This window comes from Saccopteryx leptura, chromosome 3, assembly GCF_036850995.1.
Source record: "Saccopteryx leptura isolate mSacLep1 chromosome 3, mSacLep1_pri_phased_curated, whole genome shotgun sequence".
Lineage (NCBI taxonomy): Eukaryota > Metazoa > Chordata > Mammalia > Chiroptera > Emballonuridae > Saccopteryx > Saccopteryx leptura.
This window is the reverse complement of record NC_089505.1, coordinates 9,545,937-9,567,813: the sequence shown is the minus strand read 5'-3', so window position 1 is coordinate 9,567,813 and position 21,877 is coordinate 9,545,937. Positions and strand designations below refer to the sequence as shown.

At 49.4% G+C, this 21,877-nt stretch overlaps 1 protein-coding gene across 1 annotated transcript in view; it reads left to right on the top strand.

The window, feature by feature from the left end:
• Positions 1-10,933: 10,933 nt before the first annotated feature.
• LOC136398687 (transmembrane protein 181) overlaps positions 10,934-21,877 on the top strand; it is a 62,030-nt gene continuing 51,086 nt past the window's right edge. Inside the window, exon 1 of the mRNA XM_066372922.1 lies at positions 10,934-11,082. Within this exon, the coding sequence (XP_066229019.1) occupies positions 10,952-11,082 (131 nt within the window). The 5' untranslated portion in view covers positions 10,934-10,951. The remainder of the gene's footprint in view (positions 11,083-21,877) is intronic.

The following is a 21,877-nucleotide window of genomic DNA, read 5'->3' as shown; positions in this document are numbered from 1 at the left end:
GCTCCCAGCTGCTACTCACCCGGGTGGCACAAAGGAGCAGGCCTGCGACTTCTTTCCCTGCATATCTTAGGAACAATTGCTCAGTGCACTAAAGACTATTAAATCATCCATGTGCAGAAGGGGCTCATTTCCCAAATTTGCTTTAAGTTCCTGTTAGGATGATCGCTTCAAATACAGAAGGGACACCCGCGCAGAAGCAGGACCCCAGAAAGAAATTGGGCGTCGGGTCTGGAGAATAGTTATACCTCATGCTTTCCTTCTCTGACTTTCATGCTTCTGCTATGTCGCAGGCACTTCCCGAGCCCATCTCCTCTACTTGTACAGTGACAACCCCCTTGCCCCACCCAGGAGAGGCGGGGCTTTGGATGGTGAAGGCTTCGAGTGGCAGGGTCTCACACTGCTGGTCCCGTTGCCTCCTTCCGTTATGCCAGTCACTTTCCACCATCTTCGACCATTGGGGTGTGGGGAACCTTGGGCTTACTGTTCCCACTCTTCTCCAAAACGGGGGAAGTATGGTGGTCCTAACACCACTCCCCATTGCGCGTAGGGAATCAGGTCACCATGTCTTTCTGGATGGGCTTCCAGCTCATTCAAATGGTCTGTTATTCCTCTTTTCCAGTGTTTCCTACCCACACGGGGTCTTGTATGAACCACCTATCTATCAAATCTTGTACTTGAACCCAGTTGTGGGTGTAATTCCTGTTATGTTCAAAGAAATTCTTGAATCCCTGTTCTTACTCAGGTGGTGTCAGAAAGCTGGGCTTCACCGCTGCTCTATTTTCTCACTGTCCCCAGTAGAAAGGAGGGCCGCGGGGACACCTGGAAGGAGGAGAGTCCTTGAGTCAGTTGTTTCTTCCTGTGCCTCTGCCTCCCACTCCGGGGCCACTCTGTCTCATATCCCGCCTCCCTCCAGCCTTGTGTGGACCATGCTGACCGCAGGCGGCTCTTAAGTCCTGGGGTCATCACTTCCCACCTTCCCACCAGTACAGGCTCCTTCGTGTTAGACCCTGAAAGGAAACACTTCTGTCGCCGGAAGAGCCTGTCTCCATTCATTCCACTCGAATGACCACCCCAGACAAGGTACCAAGTACTTTATTGGATGGCCTCAGATCCCATCACAGATCAGCCCTTCCACTCGCATTGGCTGCACCTCAGTGGGTCTCCCCTGGGCTCCCTGGGCCCCCCACCCACAGAATGAGTTTATAAACACTCCTTTCCAGCACCCACACTTCCAATGAGTGCTAACCTCCTGGGAGGCTGAGGCAGAGTGAGTATAACAGCCAAGTTTCTGCACAGACTGCTCCCAGGAAACCATGTATGTGTGTGTGTGTGTGTGTGTTTCTGAAGTGAGAAGCCGGGAGGCAGTCAAGACTCCCTCATGCACCTGGCCAGGATCCACCCGGCATGCCCACTAGGGGGCGATGCTTTGTTGAGACTGGAGCCATTCTCTGCCTGAGGTGAGGCCATAGAGTCATCCTCAACTTCCGGACCAACTTTGCCCCAATGGAGCCTTGGCTGTGAGAGGGGAAGAGGGAGATAGAGAGGAAAGAGAGGGGGAAGGGTGGAGAAGCAAATGGGCGCTTCTCTAGGACATCCACACGCTGGGCCGATGCTCTACCGCTGAGCCAACCAGGCAGGGCTCCCAGGAAACCCTCGACCAGACTACACTGGCCACTTGAGAAGGTCTCATTCTACAGCCCCACCGCGCTCTCGGCCAGCATGCAGCTACGGAGCAATGAGGGCTGACTCCTGTCCCCAGCTCCCTGCAGCAGCCCCGCCCTCCAGGGCAGCGGCAGGACAGAACAGAGGCGCTGGCGCCAACCCAGCCTCTCGTTTCTTAATCCCATTTTCATCATGTGAGTCTGGAGATGCTACTTGAAAACCGTGATTTTTCTGAGTGGAGTAAAGGACTAGTAAACTTAGATTTTAAAACAATAATTTTTTATAAACCAGCCAGAGATGAGTGCATTTGTCCCAAGAGACTTTTACATGGAGCCTGACACCTTTTTTTTATCCCTCAGTATGCTATAGAGACAGACAGCCGGAAACGTAATTAGCTAAAATCATCTCTCTAAATGGCACATGCAGCATAAGAATGTAGCTTATGTGTAATATCCCACAAAAAAGCAAAGCAAAGGTAGAAATGACCCCAACAACCCAATTGCACAGTAACAGCAAGTTCTGCAACCCCGTCCTTGCAGAAGCAGCTCTCATGACACCATAAGCCCCTTCTCACAAGCCCAACGGAAGGTCTGGTCCCCGTTTAGAGGGGAAACGGGAGGTGGGAAATCCTAGTGACTTTGCTCAAAGTCAGGCGGTGTTGAGAGAGGGCTAGGGGCACAGCTCTGAGCCACCAAACCAAGCTCCTCTGTGACGGAGCCCCTACGGAGCTTCATAAATGACAGCACAGGCACTGGCCCCCCGGGGGGAGCAGAAGCTGGAAGCCGGCACCTCACTGTGGAACCGTCTTCCAGGGAAACGACTCCCCAGCCAGTGGCCAGGGCTGGAAGGCAGAGCTGGCCAGGACATTTGCTCTCATCTCAGCCTTTCTCTTTGCAGGCAGCTTCCCACAAGGGACACCGTGCTCCCAAGTCAGAGCCCTGCTCTGGACGTCTCAGAAGGGAGAAGAAACTCCACAAGTCAGAATTCAGAGGAGAGGGGCCGCTCTCCCAAGACAGCTGACATCTGAGCCCAAGTTCCCAGCAGCAGACCTGCCTGGACCAGGTGGGGGTGGGGGGATCACCCACGGAGTGGCTATAAAGGGCCCTGGTCAAAGAGAAGGACAAGAGAAGACAACATCCCCAGGTTCCAGCACCAGCCGCCTTCCTAAGGGAAGGACAGAGTTCATCTCCGAACCTCCCGCATCTGCAGGGCAGAGAGCTGCATGAGATGAGAGAGGCCTGACCCAACCCTCGCTGCACGGGGTCTCCTTCAGGCTCGCTGTGCTGTGCAGTGTTGGGGGCTCCCTTCCCCCTTCGGGCCCTGAACGCTGCAGCCCCTGCTAGACCTGGCACCTGGCCATGCCTAGTCATCTCCACTGGGAGGCGCTCTGTGCAGCGCGTCTTTGGACCAGCGTGGAAACAGGTAAGGGGGATAGGAACAAGTCAGCAGGATTTGAGCATGCATACCCAGGCATTTTTATTGGAAACAGTTTAGGTTTTATTAAAAACTTCTAAAGTGTATCTCCTTAACAAGCATAATGCCAAACACACCTAACCTGCTTGTGCGCATTGGAGGACAGTCACCATTGAGATCACACTTGCATGGAAAGCCCTTGAGAAAGGCTGGGTCACAGGCACTCTTCTGATAGATAGTAATCATACCACATTAATGATTTGTTCTGCCTGGCTGATTTCACTTAGCATGATACTCTCAAGGTCCATCCATGTTGTCGCACATGGCAATACGTCATCATTTCTTATGGCCGAGTAGCATTCCATAGTGTATATGTACCACATCTTCTTTATCAGTCTTCTATCGAGGGACACTTTGGTTGTTTCCAGGTCTTGGCCACCGTGAATAATGCTGTAATGAATATATGGTGCACATATCTTTGCGAACAAATGTTTTTTTTTTAGTTTTTCGGGTAGATACCCAGTAGAGGGATTGCTGGGGCATACGGTAACTCTTTTCTTAATTTTTTGAGGAATTGCTAGACGGTTTCCATAGTGGCTGTCCAGTGTACTTTGCCACCAGCAGTGAATGAGGGTTCCTTTTTCTCCACAGCCTCTCCAACAGTTGTTCTTACCTGTCTTGTTAACAGTCAATCTAACAGGTGTGAGGTGGTATCTCATTGTAGTTTTGGTTTGCATTTCCCTAATAGAGAAATTGAGCATCTTTTCATGTATCTGTTAACCTTTGTATGTCTTAGGAGAAGTGTCTGTTCAGGTCCTTTCAATTTTTAAATTGGATTGTTCATTTGGTGTTGAGTTTTATGAGTTCTTTATATATTTTTTATATTAACCTCTTGCTGAAGCTGTCATTTGTAAATATCATCTCCCATTCAATCGGTTGCCTTTCTGTTTTATTGTCAGTTTCTTTTGCTCTGCAGATATAGTCCCATTCATTCATTTTTGCCTTTATTTCCCTTGCCTTTGGGGTCAAATTCATAAAATGTTCTCTACAAAGAAGGTCCATAAGTTTAGTGCCTATAGGTTTTGTTTTGTTTTTCCCTAGGCAATCTATTGTTTTAGATCTTATGTTTAAATCTTTGTTCCATTTTGAATTAACTTTTCTACCTGGGTAAAAACCATAGTCTAGTTTCATTCTTTTGCATGTAGCTTTCCAATTTTCCCAGCACCATTTACTGAAGAGGCATTCCTCATTTACTCAAGTTAGAGAAGAGAATCAGCAAGAGTCAACCAAGCATTCATCGAGGTTGAAGCCAGTGGGTTACACCAGGCGCCATGCTGAGTTCTGTGCTCTCCATGGGTTGGAAATGCATATCCAGAAATGTCCTAAATAGAATTCCATCAGGCTGAGTAGGTGATTTTCAAAAGCCAGTATCTCGTCTGAACTCTCTTGCAAAAGACTTGTCACTCCAATTGGCAAAAAATAAAGAGCCAAAGGCTGAGAATATTCATCTGGCCTGAAGGTCTGATAGCAATGTCCTCTGGGAGCCCCTAAAAGCTATCAGCCACCTGGGGGACTGCCTAAATGGAGGGGCACAGCTGGTGTCCACCTGGAGACGTCTAAAGGGAGGGAAGCAGGTGGTGTTCACCTGGAGATGCCTACACGAAAAGGGAACAGGGCCTCGCTGTTTTCCCGGGAGGTTCCCAAGCCTCTGGTGACACCTCCCTCTCGAGGCTCAGAGTTGAGAGCCCTGAAAGGCACCACTAGAAAGATGTTAAATTGTGCTCATTGGTTCTTGGGAGAGAGCCCAGGTGTCAGGGTTGACTCAACATGATCTGGGGTGCCTTTTTGTTTTACTTTTGTGGAAATGAACAGAGACCAACCAAACAAGGACAAGCAAAGGCTATTTATTCAGAACTTGCTGTAGCAAGAGAGTCAGCCACCATCACTGGTGTTTGGCAGAGATGCAAAGGCGGGCAGAAGAGGGGGAGAGCTTCTAAGTGGCGGAAAGGGCAGGCCCAGGTGTGCCCTGATGGGGGCAGTGGGCGTGGAAGCTGGAGGCAGCTGGCTAGAGGCGGAGCATCTATGTGATGGGTTAGGGTACGTATTTGGTTTTCTCTGGTTGGTTCTAAATTAGAAGCAAGGACAAATTTTAGGGAAGCTGCCAGTTATTATTCAAGTCCTGGCCATTTGGGGCCAATTGTTACAGAAGGTGTTGTTTGACTTCCTGGACTATTGGAAGAGATAGCAGTCTGACTTCCTATAAATCTGACTTAGGCTTTCTTCCTGGGCTGGTTACAGTAGTTTATAGGACAGAGTTTTTATACATGGTCTGGCCATTGTCCATTTGTATATTCAATCTCTCAGTTTAAATAAGCAAATTTTGAATTTTCCTGAATTCTTTCATCATAAGAATGAAACCAGCTTACCCCCAATGAAAGATAAATTAATTGACATTAGTAAGAATATCTTAAGAGTTGCACAATTATACCTTTAAATACACAAGGAGGAATAAATGTGTCCAAACATGTGCATCTCGCCCCAGTTTCTACTCTGACCTTGCAAACATGGGAAGGGCATGCCGACTACACACATTCCGAAATAATCCCAAGGGCAGAGCCGCTCCGGAACCACTAGAAGTGATGGAGAAAGGTCATTAGGAAATACTCTGTAGATCGTATTCCAGCTACAATAATATTTTACCACAAGCTTCCTTTTTCTTAGTTCACGCCTTGGGAACACAGAAGCAGGCCCTGCAGTGCACGTGGCGAGTTCTTGAAAGCTTCACGTGTTCTGCGGGGGAGTTGAAACAATGACTCTCTTCACTGATAGGGATTATTAGTTCAGGGACATGTGCCCACCCCTGACGGGGCTATGCAGTTAGTCACCAAGTCACCTGCTTTTGAAAGGTTTAAATAAGGATTCTCCCACCTTTGAATAGTAACGCCATCCTGCGGAGGAGAGGGGGTTGAGCCCGGCTGGGGGGGAGGCTGCTGGAGGAGCACCTTGAGAGCGCTTAGCTGCGCATGAGCACTAAAGCCAATGTGTCAGAAATTCACAGAGCATCTAATTCTCTGCCCAGAGTTCACCGAACCTGCGAGCCTGGCTCGCAGTAGAAGGTGGCAAGGATAAAATGCAGATGGCAGCCTCAGCGGGACTCTGACATCTCTCTACTCCCATGAGCATAAGGGCCTGCCCGTGCCCTTGCCGCCCAGACACGTGAGCATGCCCCCTCTGCCCACCCCAGCACCCTCCTGTGTGGACACTGTCTCCCTCATGCTCCCTCTTTATGAGAATGATGCTTTCAGCGTAGGGCTGAACACGGTGGCGTGCTGGTAACCAACTCTCCGGACACAAACCAAACACCCAATGCGTCGGTCTGCATACGTAAGCATTATAAATTGTAATGATGTGAAGGGTGTTAGCACCCAAAGACAAAGAATAAAATGCACAATACCCTTCATTATGATTCTATACAGCCAACGGAGTCTCACAGAACGGTTTCGTTGATGTTTGCCAACCACGTTTATCCTGGCCAGCCTGTGGTTACAGTTGACAAATGGGTGTAGTTCCGACATGAATTGGTTGATATTTTCATTTAGATTTCATGAGCAAGACAGAAGTGAAACAACAAAGTTGTATGTTCAGTGACGTGTCAGAACTCGACACTCATATTAATGACATGAGTGATTTCTTCACTACATCGGATAATAGTTTTCAAATACTGGAAGAAATGTTCCTCGGGTATGGGGGGGCAGTGCGGGGGAACCGTGCAGAGGGACCGGGTTCCGGAGCACAGAGCAGAGGCTGGGCCTTGTACAGCATTACACAGGGATGGTGGTAATCGGGTGCTGGTGCACTGTTCCGTGCACCTCACATCTGCTGGCTCACGTGACCCTCAGGGCTCCCCCACTCACGGGCAGTACATTATCCTCATTCTTCAGGTGGCGAGCCAAATACGGGGCTGCCACATAATCTGGGCCCAGTCACCAGCTAGTGAGCAGGACACCCACACAGGCTGGCACAAACAAATCTTCTGAAACATTTATAAAAATGGATCATATACTAACTAGGCTGGGAAGTATCAACAAAGTTCAAAGGATCTGTATCATGTAGACTGTGTCCCTGGAACACAATGCAATTGAGGTATCTCAATTAATAATAAAAAGACAAAACTGTCTAAACACTTGAAATTTTGAAATGAATTTTTAAATAGCCCAAAGGTCAAAGAACTGTGTGATAGTGAATGAAAACTTGTGAGATGCCATGAAGACCTGTGGTGGCGCAGTGGATAAAGCGTTGACCTGGAAATGCTGAGGTCGCCGGTTCGAAACCCTGGGCTTGCCTGGTCAAGGCACATATGGGAGTTGATGCTTCCAGCTCCTCCCTCCTATCTGTCTCTCTCTCACCCTTTCTCTCTCCTCTCTAAAATTTAAAAAAAAAAAGAAAGAAAGAAAAAAGAGAGAGATGCCATGAAAATGGGGATAAGTCTATAGTCTTGGAGATAAGTCTGCAGCCTTAAATGCTTATTTTTTGCATAGGAGCAAAACCTGAGAATTAGTGATCAAAGGACACATCTTCAGACGTTGGAAAAATAACAGAAAAGCTTTTTTTAAAAAAGAGGAGAAGGAAGCATAATGACAACAGAATTTAATTAATATAAAAGCAGAAATTACATTCAAGAGGATTCATGATGTCAAAAGTTAGTTCTTGAAAAAGATTGATGCATTTGGCAAATATCTGGCATGATCTATTTATAAAGAAAAAAATAGCACAAATAGATATTAGGAATTAACATGGGTCCTGGCCAGATAGCTCAGTTGGTTGGAGCATCGTCCTAAAGAGCAGAGGTTGATGGTTCAATCCCCAGTTGGGGCATGTACAGGAACAGGTCGATATTCCTGTCTCTCTCTCTGTCTCCCTTCCTCTCTCATTAAAATCAATAAATAAAAATTTTTATACAAAGGAATTAAAATGGGACATATCTGCAGACAGATTTTTAAAAGGTAAGAGAATACTTTGAATAATTGTGTGGCACAAGATTGGAAAATTTAGAGATATACTTGCTAGTTTAAAAATCTTCCTACAAAGAAAACACCAAGCCAAGTGGCTTTACTGGTAAATCTTATCAAGGTTCAAGTAACTTATTCTTCCTCTGTTATACAAACACTTCTAGAAATTTAAAAAAAACAAACCCCCCTCTCACCATGAGAGCAGGATACTGATACCCAAACCATATCAAAAGGGGAAGTAACAGGTCTTCTCACTTAAGAAATGACTGCCACATTTTATTTCTTTTTTAGGAAATTGGTATTTGAACTGACAAATCTCACATCACCAATATTTAGCCATTTAAGTGTGAATTTCCTTTTTGGGGTTAACTCAAAAAAAACTGAGGCAGACTAGTCTAATGTTTAAAATTGCTTTCAGAGTCCCATATATTTCACTTATTTAAATTTTTCTTGGTTTGGCATTTTTCACAATGTTTTTAGTTTCAAACAAAAGGAGGAATAAGTTAACCTAAATTTTTATAGAAATAGGAACAGATTACACCCCCCTCTTTTGATGGCTATAAAATGTGTGGTAGGAGACATCTCATTTGGACATATTCCTTTATAATTAAAAAATAATATTTATTATTACATAACCATAATGCAAATAAAATATACAGAGGGGATAGTAATTATGGCAGAGGTCCCCAAACTTTTTACATAGGGGGCCAGTTCACTGTCCCTCAGACCGTTGGAGGGCCGGACAATAAAAAAAACTATGAACAAATCCCTATGCACACTGCACATATCTTATTTTAAAGTGAAAAAAACAAAACAGGAACAAATACAATATTTAAAATAAAAAACAAGTAAATTTAAATCAAGAAACTGACCAGTATTTCAATGGGAACTATGGGCCTGCTTTTGGCTAATGAGATGGTCAATGTGCTCCTTTCATTGACCACCAATGAAAGAGGTGCCCCTTCCGGAAGTGCAGCAGGGGCCGGATAAATGGCCTCAGGGGGCCGCATATGGCCCGCGGGCCATAGTTTGGGGACCCCTGAATTATAGTATACTATATAGCTCAGTTGTGTGTAACATTTACACAGTCGTGTATGTGCATGCATGTGTGTATATGCTATCTTTTACCTAGCCTATCTCTTTGTGGTGAACAAAGTAACAAAATAGATTAGTACTCCACAATGCTGGAGCTAGAAAACTAGCATTGTCCTCTAGGGACTCCTGTCATTTAAAGGGGTGGGGGCAAGGCTGGAGAGGGAGGGAAGACTTCCCAACAGATTTTAAGTGTTTTGTGGTATTTTTGAGGTTGGTTAGTGTTTTCCCTAATGATAAGCTCTCTGTAGCCAATTATAAATTATTTGAAATATGGTATATGCTGGTCTCGCAGTCTCTATTCTATTATAGAAAACAAATGAGCATGTGTGTCTGTGAAGGAGTTCTTCTTAGCATTCCTCTGCCTTGTATTTTGAGGTTAGCCAGTTCCAAGCTCCATTCTTTGTGCTCCTGAGATGATTAAATACAAATAATGCTCATGTTAATGGATTAAGGCTAACACCTAAGTGTGCACACTGCAGGGTGACCAGAGGTTATGGCAGTATTTGCAAGGCCTGACAGGAGAACATGGCTAGCAGACAAAAACTTGTTCCAAAATGTAAGAGGGGGAATAAAATGTGGCCATGAAAATAAAAAGCAAGGCAGAGTGGATGAAAATAAGAGCATAGGTTAAGATAGCAGAAAATGTGGGAAATATGACACTAAACACTAGTGATCAATAGATTCACTTAAGGAGCTTTGAAAAATGCAAATTTCTGGGACCCACATTATGTAATTTAGATTCAATAGTATAAGTTAGGCCCCCAAAATGTGTATTTGTAAAAGGTTCCTGCAATGCATACAAGATCAGTCTCTCATGGAAGCCTGTCCCAGCTTCAGGTGGAAACACACCGTCACCTGGGACAACTGTTTCAACACTTCTTATTGGAAAAATTCACAAGAGGACACGACATCATCTTTGGACAAGCCGTCCATGAAAGTCGTGTTGATTTGTGAGTTTTTATTTTACACGCAGGTGCAGAGCTTCTGGGCAGGATGAGAACCTTGCCCAGATTTTGTTGTTTTGGTGGCTGTAGAACGTGTGGAGAAGACATCTCATTTGGGCACGTTCTTTGATCGTTAAAAATAATTTTTATGATGATTTCACCATAACGGGCTTGATTGTAAGTGTTTTTGCATTGCACCAAGTGTGACACGAGAAGGAGGGGGGCGGGGCAGGGAGAGATTCCCGGGAGCTGTCCGTGGTGCTGAACCCAGGAGCCGGCTCCACCTTTGACCTTCGCAGCAGGAAAGGGCTCTCCGTCCGTCCGGGAGCCCATTTTTCTCTCTGCTCTCACCACAAGTTTCTTCTCTTTCCCAGGACGAGCAGTGGCGAGAGTGGCCCTTTATGTTTTTCTTCGGGCGGCAGAGGATCTTGTGTAGGAGTCCCTCTCCCGCCCCCCGTTTCCTCTTCCAACTCCCTGGGCTGCGACTGACGGGCGCCCCTCTTCTTAGGCCCCTCGCAGGGCCACGGGCTGCGGGCTGATCCCTACGCGACCCTCGCGGCCTGCTCCCCGCGTCCCTTCCCCGAGGCCCCCTGAGCACGCTGACCCCACCTTCTTCCACGCCCCCTCCCCACCTCCCCCGCCGCCGCCTCCTCCTCCTCCTCCTCCTCCTCCTCCTCCTCCTCCTCCTCCTCCTCGGTCAGCCCGCCCTGCGCGCTGGCAGCCCCGATCCCAAGCTGGGAAGAGAGAGGGGGCGACTGAAGCGATACAAAGGGCGGAGCGGAGGGAAGAGGGGTCGTCAGGGCTCCGCTCGGGAGGGCGGTCGCAGGCATGGCCTCAGAGTACCCGGCCTTCGAGCCCCCGCTCTGCAGCGAGCTCAAGGTCCTGTGCAAGCGGCTGCAGGAGGCATACCGGGAGCTGAAGGAGGACCTCACGCCATTCCGGGATGAGCGCTACTACAGGTAGGGGCGGTGTGGGCGCAGCGCGGGGCGGGGGCCTGCGGGGAGAGGCGAGCCCGGGCTGGGCTGCGGCTGCTCCTGCCCCACCGCCCTCGTCCACCCGCTGAGCTCCCCTGCTGGGCGGGGGCCGCCCCTCGGCTGCCCCTTCCTCCCAGCGCAAGCCCAGCCGCGGGAGCGGGCTGGGAGTGGGGGCGTTGCTGCGTTCTGGGGGTCGAGGGCAGATCCGGGGGGAAGGGGTGAGGGGCTGTTTTCTATTCCCTAGAAACCTGAGCTCCCGAGGAAGGGACTCACTGGCCTTCTTCCCTGCTTCCCCCTCCCTCTCTCCCTTCTCTTGCTGTCATTGTTCCCCGCCTCCTCTGCTGCCTCCTGCTTCGGCCTTGCTTGGTCCTGGTTTGGGAACAGGTCACTCCCACGCTAGCGTTGGGCAGGGAGGGCGCTGGCCTCTCCTCTGACGTCCTCGAGCCCCCGGGCTTCCGTAGAAATGTCTGAGGCTGGCCAAGCAGCATCTGGGTGATGATGCGTGGGAATCCATCCATCAGCAGCACAAGGAGCTGTTGGTTTGGGCTTGTCTGTGTCATTTCTGTACCCTCTCCTGTAGCTAAGGTGAGAGCTGTGGGGGCCCACACACCCTTGCACAGGGCACTGGCCCCTTTCTCCCCCGGCTTTGCTGTTCTAACGGGAAAGTGTGTTCATTGCCAATGGCTAGGCTTACCTGATGCGTCCTGTGTGCTGGCTGAAAGGGCCCTATCAGGAGCTGGAGACTGAAGCCTGGATTGATTTTGTTGCATCTAACTCTGTGACCCTCTGGAGGTTACCTGCTAACTGCGTTTCAGGTTTCTTTGTAAAATGGGAAGCTTGAACCAGAAGTTTTCTGAAAGTCGGGATTCTGTGATCTGCTCACTGTGCACGGATTTGCTCACCATCTTGCAGGTGGTGGTAGCCGCACATGCGTGCTCAGGAGAGCAAGAATCACACCTGTCATCAGATCTTTTCCGAAGCCCAGTGGCTTCCCAAGGGCTCGTCCACAACCGGTTACTGAGTCACAGTTATACAGGGCCTTTTAAAAAATGTAACTCTAGTGTCATATGGTGTAGCTTTTGTATATGCCTCAAAATCTGTCTATTGCAGCCTCATTGGGGACAGTATTTCTAAAAAACCCAACCACCAGCAGATAGTTTCAAATCTTATTTTTGATGTATGTTTCAATCTCTTTTCCCACTAGTCCCCCACACCCTGCTGTTTTTTCTCTATATTTTGATTTCTTGCGAGCATGTCTTTGGCTAAGGAGTAAATGAATAGCGAAATAGTTTTAATGCAGGTAGCAGAGGAGAGAACGAAGCCGCATTACTGGTTAATCCACAACTGGACTATCCTTGATCCCTGCATCCATTTACTTAAGCAACAGTTATTGAGCATCTGCTATGGTTCTGCTGTTGTTGTTCTAGCTGTTGGGGATAGAGCAGTGAGCAAGGCAGACAGTACCTGCTGTCGTGGGGCTTCTGGGTAACAAGAAAGTGGTTACATATCGCCATGAATGCTAGGAAGATAATGAACAAAATAATATCATACAGCATGACGGGGGTTCTACTTCAGAGAAGGTGGTCAGGGAAGGCTCTTTGAGAAGAGGACATCTGACTGAGAACTGAAGAATGGGTTGCTCACCAGGCAATGAGCTGGGAGAGGAAAGTTCCAGAAGAGGAAGGACATGTGCAAAGTCCCTGAGACCTTAAACACACTGAAGACCAGCGTGTCTGGAGACTAGTGGTCATAGATAGATAGGGCCAGGTCATGAGAGGCCTCGAAGGCCAGACCGGGGTGGGTGGGTGTGATTAGAGTTCCAATGTGAAGCCAGTGAAGGGTTTTAGGTGGGGGAAGTGATGTCAGCAGTTTAGCTGCCGGTCCCACAGCCGGCACTTGAATCCTTGCTCCAGGAGCAACTTCATTATTTCAGTTGGCTCCCAAAGACAGATTCACCATGGATACGAGGGAACTGTGGTGAATTCTGCCCTCCTGCCTTGAAAACAAGTTAACTGCAGCATGCTCCATAGTATCGTGTGACGACAGGGTACTTGAGCTGAGTCACAGAGACTCTTTTATAATGGGAGAGCTTTCAGGTCACCGAACTGCCTTCCACTGCTCCGCTGAGTGTTTGTATCAATCAACGGGTGGCACCTTTACAGAACTCAGTGAACACTGCTGGGGTTCTGAGTGGGGAAGCTGAGTTACAGCTCCTGCGTCTGTCTGACTGGAAGATGCACTTGCCCCTACTCTCCTCACCATCTTCATTTCCTCATTAGGGATTGATGACTAAAATGTACCTGTCCTTTATTCCCTGGAGGACTGGACTCACCTCATGTAGCCGACAGTTTCCTCAGAACTGGGTGCAGCAAGGAGACAGCTGCTAATGCTCTGTTTTAAAAAGGCGGTGCCCCCCACCCCATTAGCTGGCATGGCGCTTTGCATATTACCTATGTCATTTGGCATCAGCAGAAAGCGGCAGCTATAGATCAAAGGCCTCACAATCATTTTCACAAAATGAGAGATGACAGTTGTCCTGCCTGGTAGGGAACGAGGAGTCCATCGGTGCAGGTGCAAGGGCAGTGGGTTGGACGTCTGAAATCCTGGCTTCCAGTCCCGTCTCTGCCCTTTGCTAACTCCCTGCCTGAGAGAAACCATCAGATTTCACTGGTGATCAATTTCCACATCAGAAAACAACAAGCTAGGCTGTTGTGAGGTCAAGTGCTTGATGAAGATAACACTAAGATGCTTTCAGATACAGATGTAGAGGAGCTGGAGCAGCCAGCTGAAGCAGTGAGGTAATGGATGGAGTTGTGAGCCGCAGGTCCGTGATATCATTACGTTCTTTCTATCTGGGCTGCAATTGGCTGCTAGGAAGCATTTGGGCTATTGCTTCTCATTCACATTCATGGGAGAGCTTTCTTTAGCTCTCTAAACGAGAAGGAATAACTCAAAGCCCACAGCAAGACTTCTAGAAACTCTAGTACACCCCACCAAAACGATAGCAGTGAAGAAGACAGACACGTATAGACAGGGACATAATAGAACTTTCATTCCCTGCAGATGGGGTGGTGGAGGGTAAATTGGTATGTTCACTGTGGGAGCTATTGGACAGTGCCTCCTAAAGTGAACGTACATATGCCTTTTGCCCCGGCAGTTCCTCTGAGGTACTTGCCTGACCAGGCAGTGGCACAGTAGATAGACTGTCGGCCTGGAACGCTGAGGACCCAAGTTCAAAACCCTGAGGTCACTGGCTTGAGTGTGGGCTTACCAGCTTGAAGGCAGGCTTGCCAACCTGGGCGTGGAATCATAGATATGACCCCATGGTTGCTAGCTTGAGCCCAAAGGTCTCTGGCTTGAGCCCAAGGTCACTGGCTTGAGCAAGGGGTGGCTGGAGCCCCTGGGTCAAGGCACATATGAGAAAGCAATCAATGAACAGCTAAGGAGACTAAGGAGCCACAATGAACAACTGATGCTTCTCATCTCTCTCTCTTGTCTGTCTGACCCTATCTGTCCCTCTTTCTGTCTTCCTGTCTCTGTTAAAAAAAAGAAGTCAGGGTAGTGGTTCTCCTTAAGGGGACTGTGGATGGAAGGAAGCAGGAGAGGGTGTTCTCGGTGCTGGAAATATTTTGCTTCTTAATCTGGGTACCAGTCATACAGGTCCATTTAATTTATAAACGTTTATCAAGCCATTTACATGCTGTATGTACTTTCCTTGTGTTCATTATGCTTCAATAGAAAGCTGAAAAGAAAACCAACTTCTGGGTCTCCTGGATGACCTCAGGTCCCTGGCCCTTTCTTGAGCACATACTGACGAGGGAATGGAATCGGACTTGAGCGAACCAGGGGCCCAGGAGCTGAGGGTGGACCCAGTTTCCCCGAGGGAGGACCCAGTTTCCCCGGGGGAGGACCCAGTTTCCCTGAGGGTGGACCCAGTTTCCCTGAGGGTGGACCCAGTTTCCCCGAGGGAGGACCCAGTTTCCCTGAGGGAGGACCCAGTTTCCCTGAGGGAGGAGTGGTAGAGGGCCAGACCAAACTGGGGTTCTGCTAGGAACAAGACATGAGGAATGGATGCCGGGCGAGGCGATTGGCTGTGTCCGTGGCACACAGAGGGCCGACGCAGTGTGAGGGGCAGGAAATAGGTTCCTCCGGAGCTCAGCTCTCAAAGAGTTTGTGGTTGGCCATTTTGGCTGATCCGTACTTCGTGTCCCGTGCGATTGATTACCTTGCCTCTGTAAAATGTATGAGCCACAGAGTTGGGGTAGCTTTTTCTTGGCCAGTGAAGTGACAGCCCGCAGTGTCCTCACCCAAGAGGCTCCTGGAAGCAACATTCCACCCCCTCAGTGGATTCATCCGGCCCCCGGGCCGGCCCTTGCTGGCCTATTTTAGGTAGCCTGTTTTCAGTGAAGGCTTTGCATTAACCAAGCTCTGGACTGATGTACAGAATCAGACGCCAGTTTATTAAACTCGCTGATGCAGACCCACAAGACCACAGGTAATGGTGGGCACAGCGTCGAGGCAGGGGAATTAGTTAGATCAGGGATTCTTAACGTTGCCCGTGCATCAGAATCACCTTGGGGAGCTTTTAAAAATACAAACACCCCGGCCATACCCTTGAGGATTATGGTTTAATTAGCCTGGACTGGGTCTTAGCCAGGACGGAGAACCCAGAAAGGGGTGAGTGGCATGTTTAGAGCGTCAGGTCGAGAGAGCCTGGTGCACCCACTCCTCAGGGGGCAGGAGTACCGAGAGTCAGTAGGCGAGGCTCCCTCTCCCCGACAGGACTCCCCGCGGCCCCGTCAGCGGTCCTCTCGGCCGGCTGATGCTGCAGTGTGCGCACCTCCAGGCTGCCCAGCTCCCTTCTGGATGAAAACGTCCTGTCGGGTTCCAGTCCAGTTGCAGGGCCTGAGAACCGCTTTCCTAATCAAGGCAAGCGACACAGTGTCCATGTTTCCAGCAGGCTGGCTTTTCTCCTTGTTCTCAACTTCTCAGGGACAACCCGCTCTGACTGCGGAGTCCTGACATCCCTCTCTGTCTTGTTTCTTTTTTGGTGGGAAGAATGATCAGCATCCCTGATGAGGCTGTGATTTTAGAGCCAGCTTTTCCATCTCCATTATGTCAAAGCTAGACAAAGAATTTCATTAAACTTAACATGCTCGGGAACTTCGAGTTAGCCACAAGCCCGGCCTACTGAGGGAGGCTGGCGCTGTTGTTTCCTATTGGGACAAGATACAGGCCCCAGCCGGGCCAGGGTCCGAGAACCGAGCAAGCACATGTGAGGGGCCAGTGGCTGGTGTCAGCATGGTCAGCCCCCCCAGACGTATCCATGTCTCTGTGCTACCCCCGCCCCCTCTACTCCTGAGGGCTCTCCGCTCCTTCTTGGACCTTCCTCCATCAGTGGTCCCTGCTCATCCTCATGGCTCAAGTTTGCTCCTCACTTCTGACTCCTTCCCGTCCGCTTATAACTCTGTCTGGACCAAGTTCCCTGAGCCCGCCTCCTCTGGGAGCACCCACACTTCCTTCTGCAGCGCGGGCCAGCCCGGCCCTTCGCCCACCACGCTGTCCTGTAAGCCGGGTGAGGGTGGCTCCTGCACATCGGCCCCATGGTGTTTGTGTCCCCACTTATTTCATAGAAGTTGCCTAACTCACTCCCACAGGTCACTAACTCAAATTCTTACACACCCAATTGCTTTATTAAATACAGTCGCAAGGAGCCTATTTTTAGCCATTTAGAGTCTGCATACCTGTGAAACTGCACCCAACACAGGCTAGCCATAGATGTGACAAAGCCTATGGCTATGACGGGCCGCAAACTGCAGCTGCCCTCGGGAGCCTTGCGGCCCAGTGTCCTTCCCTTGCTGCTGAGTGACTGGGCATGTAAGCCCCCTCTACGATTCCCCTCTCCCCTGGGAGGTCACGTGTCCTCCGCCTCCGGTTACCGCCCTGACCACGAGACCAGGAGGGTCTCCTGCTGACAGGGACCTCCCCCTGTACGCAGCCTGCCCAAGTCCCGCCCACTGAAGCTGTTGGCAACACTGCCACCTGGTGGTCCTGTCTCTTCCTTTAGGAGCGGGATACCCTTGAACTCACCACATGTCCTGGAACTAACTGCTCTTGCCCACTTCACTGGTGACCTGTTAGCATCAAACCCAGTGATCCTGTCCAGACCCTCACACTATGTAATCCTGAAGGATCTGACCGGAGCTGGGACTCTCTTTTGCCCATGCAGGGGCTCCAGTGATGCCCTTCTATAATGTTCTCCTACCTCCTTGTCCTTTACATGCTTTCCGGAAGAAACAGACCTCTTCTTGTTTATTGTTTGAATGTATGGATCCCGCGTTTTCCTGGAGCCATGGCACTGTGATTAACAGCATTAAACATCCCAGCAGTGGAAGTGGGAATATTATTATTTACTGCCTCAAACCACCTATCAGATGGGTTACACATGTGACACAGTGACCCTTGCCTCCGCATGGTGTTCGCGTGTGAATTGAGAAGAGTTGTATTGTATGAATTGGACACTAGCAGCTCTCGTGACCTGCCGGGCAGGCTTCCAGGTCAACAGGAGATGGTGAGCATCGGTCCCCAGAAGATAGAGGTGGAGTCACATCTGTGTCACCCTGGAAACCCCCAGTTAGGGCATCAGGACCTGCTCTTGGTCATTCCATGACTTCCGAGAATTCCTGTTCTTTGTCATGGCCTTGGGACAGTGTCATGAACCCAGGTCACATTCAGGGACATTTGAGGATGTTTTTTAATAAGCTATATGGTCCAGAAAAGAGAATATTCAGGTGAGATTCAAAATATAAAGATTTATTGATTTTAGAAAGAGGAGACAGAGTGAGAGAGGTGGGGAGGGGAGCAGGAGGCATCAACTCATAATAGTTGCTTCCTGTATGTGCCTTGACCAGGCAAGCCCAGGGTTTTAAACCGGTGACCGTGGGATTCCAGGTTAATGCTTGACACACCACGCCACTACAGGTCAGGTGAGATTCAAAGTTTAAATTCAAGTCCAGGACCAGTCTCTTAACCTCTCTACTGGTTGGCCACTGGTAGGAAGGCCAGGACCCCTGCTCTCACAGTCTTGCAGTGAGTCAGGGGGAACACTGGCTGCAGGGGGCAGCCTCTGACACCCTTGCCTGGCCCTCGAAGGACATGAATGTTCTGCTTCTCAGGGATGAGGGCCTGGGCTGGGAATGGAGGTATGTGTTAGTTGTCAAAAGACCAAATCACTGTCACCTTCCTGCTTTGGCCCATGAGCCATCTTCTGGTCCAGGTCTGATATGTGCCTTCTTGTTTTCAATTTTTATATTTCTACAGTTAAGACTTTAGCTTTGTTTCTTTTGCCCTGGCTCAGATTGGGTAAAATGTCGATAGCCGAACCAATCCCTGCGATGTGACTGGCCAGGCCTGGATCATGTCACTGCCATGGAACTGTGTGAGGGGTTTACCATAGCCAGTGGAAAAATCAGTGATGCCCCCTTAAGAAAGGGGTGGTGGACTGGAGGAAGGAAGAGGTACGCTGGTTTGTCAGAGCCCCTATTAACGCGCAGCATCCAGCACTGGTCCCTCCGTGTGATGGTCCGCCCGGGCGGAAACAGGGCTCCCGTGCTGCCCTTGGTCTCGACATGATACTTCTACTTCTACTCATGCGCTTTAAGGCTGCGTTCACCTTTTCCCTCCAACCTTTGGACATCATTTCCAAGCCGGAGGCTGTCACCCTTCTATTAGCAATCCCTCTAATCACACCGCCAAAGGCCGATCTATTCTGAGGCTGTATTGTTGGGGGTATTTATGTGTATAATGAACTTCTTGCCCTGTTGCTCCTTTTAGTAGTATATAATGCCCTTCTTTGTCCCTTGAATTATATTTTGTCAGATAGATTATGGTGTACTCACTGTGGACAAGGTCCTGGGATAAGAATTTACACGTATTATCTTTTTTTTTTTTTTTTTTATTTTTCTGAAGCTGGAAACGGGGAGAGACAGTCAGACAGACTCCCGCATGCGCCCGAGCGGGATCCACCCGGCATGCCCACCAGGGGGCGACGCCCTGCCCACCAGGGGGCGATGTTCTGCCCCTCCGGGGCATCACACTGCAGCGACCAGAGCCACTCTAGAGCCTGGGGCAGAGGCCAAGGAGCCATGCCCGGGCCATTTTTGCTCCAATGGAGCCTCGCTGCGGGAGGGGAAGAGAGAGACAGAGAGGAAGGAGGGGAGGGGGTGGAGAAGCAAATGGGAGCTTCTCCTATGTGCCCTGGCCGGGAATCGAACCCGGGTCCCCCGCACGCCAGGCTGACGCTCTACCGCTGAGCCAACCGGCCAGGGCTACACGTATTATCTTAAAGAATCTTCTCAACAGCCCTATGAGGAAAATGGGGTCTAGAAAGACCACATAGCTTGCCCAAGGTTACATTTTAGAGCCAAAACCCACATTTAAATCTATGCATCTTTACAGTACTTGCCTATAACCAGTGTGGTAGAAGTTTCCAGAATTCAGATTATTCAGGAAGAAAAGATCTGTGCAACCCCCAACACAGCACCGACTCTTAGGATGGGGCACTCAATAAGGCCATTTGGGGTGTGCTGGGAGGATGGGGACATGGAGCTAGAGTTGCTCGGTGCTGAGAGGAGGTCCAGTCCTGTGGACAGGCGGCAGCTTCTGCAGAGCGTGGATGAGACCACAGGCAGATGGCCAGGACCATGTTGGTTTGGAGGCCCTGTGACGTGCCCGGTGACAGGGTAGCCAGGGGCGGGAAGGACAGGTGGCTGGTGTTGGTGAGGGTTCTCACCCTCCTGGGCTGAGGCTCAAAGAAAGGACTCCGGTCTTTGTAGAAGACAGGGCTGGCATGGACGAAGCAGCTGTCACCTACTCACGGTCTCCCAACCAGTGTACACACCTGGGAACCCTGCACAGCACAGATTCTCAGTCGGTAGCTCTGGCCTGAGATTCTGCATTTCCAAAATGTCCCAGCTGATGCCAGAGTGGCCTGTCTGTGGCCCACACTTGGAGCTGCAAGGTTTTTGACATTTCTGTCTTTATTTACAAAGGCCTGGAAATATTAGAAGGTTTCAAGACGAGGTCTCAAGCATAGAAAATAAAACAAAATTCCAGTTATCAGAGCTGGATCCAAAAGTGGGAAAGAAAAGAAGAATAAGGTAGATACTCCATTGTGAGAACTTGGTCTGAAAAAAAAAAGTAGTCTTAAGAGGGTTTATTGGCTCAGGCCTTGGGTTTCCTGGGTGCTCAGTCATTGGTTATTCTCACTGGATAGCAGGACCCCGTGCAGAGAGCAGAGGATCATCCTGAGCGTGAAAGAGTGGGCTGAATGGGGGGGGGGTGTGCTGCCAAAACGCACACTGTTCTCAGAGCTGATAGCGACCTCACATGGAATGTGCTCCAGCTTGAGCTTGGAGAGGACGGGAAGCCTGGAGGTGAGCGGGAGGGATCTCACTGGGAGGCCTGGCTGACAGACCGGACAAGCTTTGTTGGAGCCCCAGAATCGATTGGGTCCTTCTTCCGTCACCATAGCACCTTTCTGTTTCCCTTTCCATCACAGTTAAGGGTGGAAGAAAAAAATAATCGAGAAAAAGTGTGGTAAGCAATGCTCATCAGCAGTTCAGGGCAACAGCAACGCAAGTTACCAGGCGCAGTTACCAGGGGGCAGTTTGGGCCTCACAGATGTCAACTCATTTTAAATCCTGAGTCACGTGGAAACAGCAAGGGTCTGTGGGCGGGTCTCAGCGAAGCCGGGCCTCGGAGCAGGCGTTTCTGTCAGAAGAGGCTGCTTCAGACAGGAGGTACACACTGGCTGCCTCGACATTTTGTTTCATCCTTGCTGAGTCTAAAATAATTTTTGAATTACTTTCTAACATTTTAGGATCATAAGGGATCACAGGAAAATCCTATTTGAAATCCAGCTGTTTCAAAGTGCTGAATGGCAACTGCACCTTTAGACGATGCTCACCTCCAGTTCATGGTAACCACCTGACCCGCACCTTGTTACTTGCTTGTCCCCGCACTGGTGATTGTGTCCCCCGGTCTTGTTGCCTTTTCTCCCCAAGTGCTATAAGAAGAATTTGAGAAGTAATCTTTTGTTCGGGTTCCTGTAAGAGTTGCGGCTTAGGGTCCAGAGTGCTAATGGAATTTGTCTTAATCTCGTACTGCGTGTTCCGGCCGCTGCTTTGCCTGCTATACCCACTGCTTTCCGACTCCCTGACCTCCCCACCTCTCCTTTCCCTGAGATCAGCCCAGACATCGGGCATTCTCTCTCCGACCTGGCCCTCTCCACCCAAGCCCCAGATGAGTCAGCTGCCCTTCCTCAGTGCCACTGTAGCAACCTGTGCTGGTCACATTTACTTTTGGTAATTTACTTTGCTTGTAAGTTTGCTGAGGGCAGGAACTATATCTTATTCATGTTGGTATCTTCCCACCAGTACCAATCCTGTTGACAGCTTAGTGAATGAATGAGAATAAATCAGAAAGGAACCTTGAGACTTTTATTTTCCTTGCTTGGTTTGACTTTAAGCCCACAGCAGCATGGGGAAGGGGACATTTTGACCAATGCCCCCAAGAAAATCTCAAACTATCCAGGATGTGGGTTTCGGCTATTTACAAATCCACAACTGACAGTCAACGTCCCAAATCAAGAAAGTGCTTTTGGTTAGCTGATCTCCTCACTCTGCAGAAACAAGGATGGTCCCCTGACACTCGCTCCTACTGCACCTCCGCAGGCCCAGGGCTTGCACCATCAGTGACATTTTCAGCTCTGTGGAAAGTG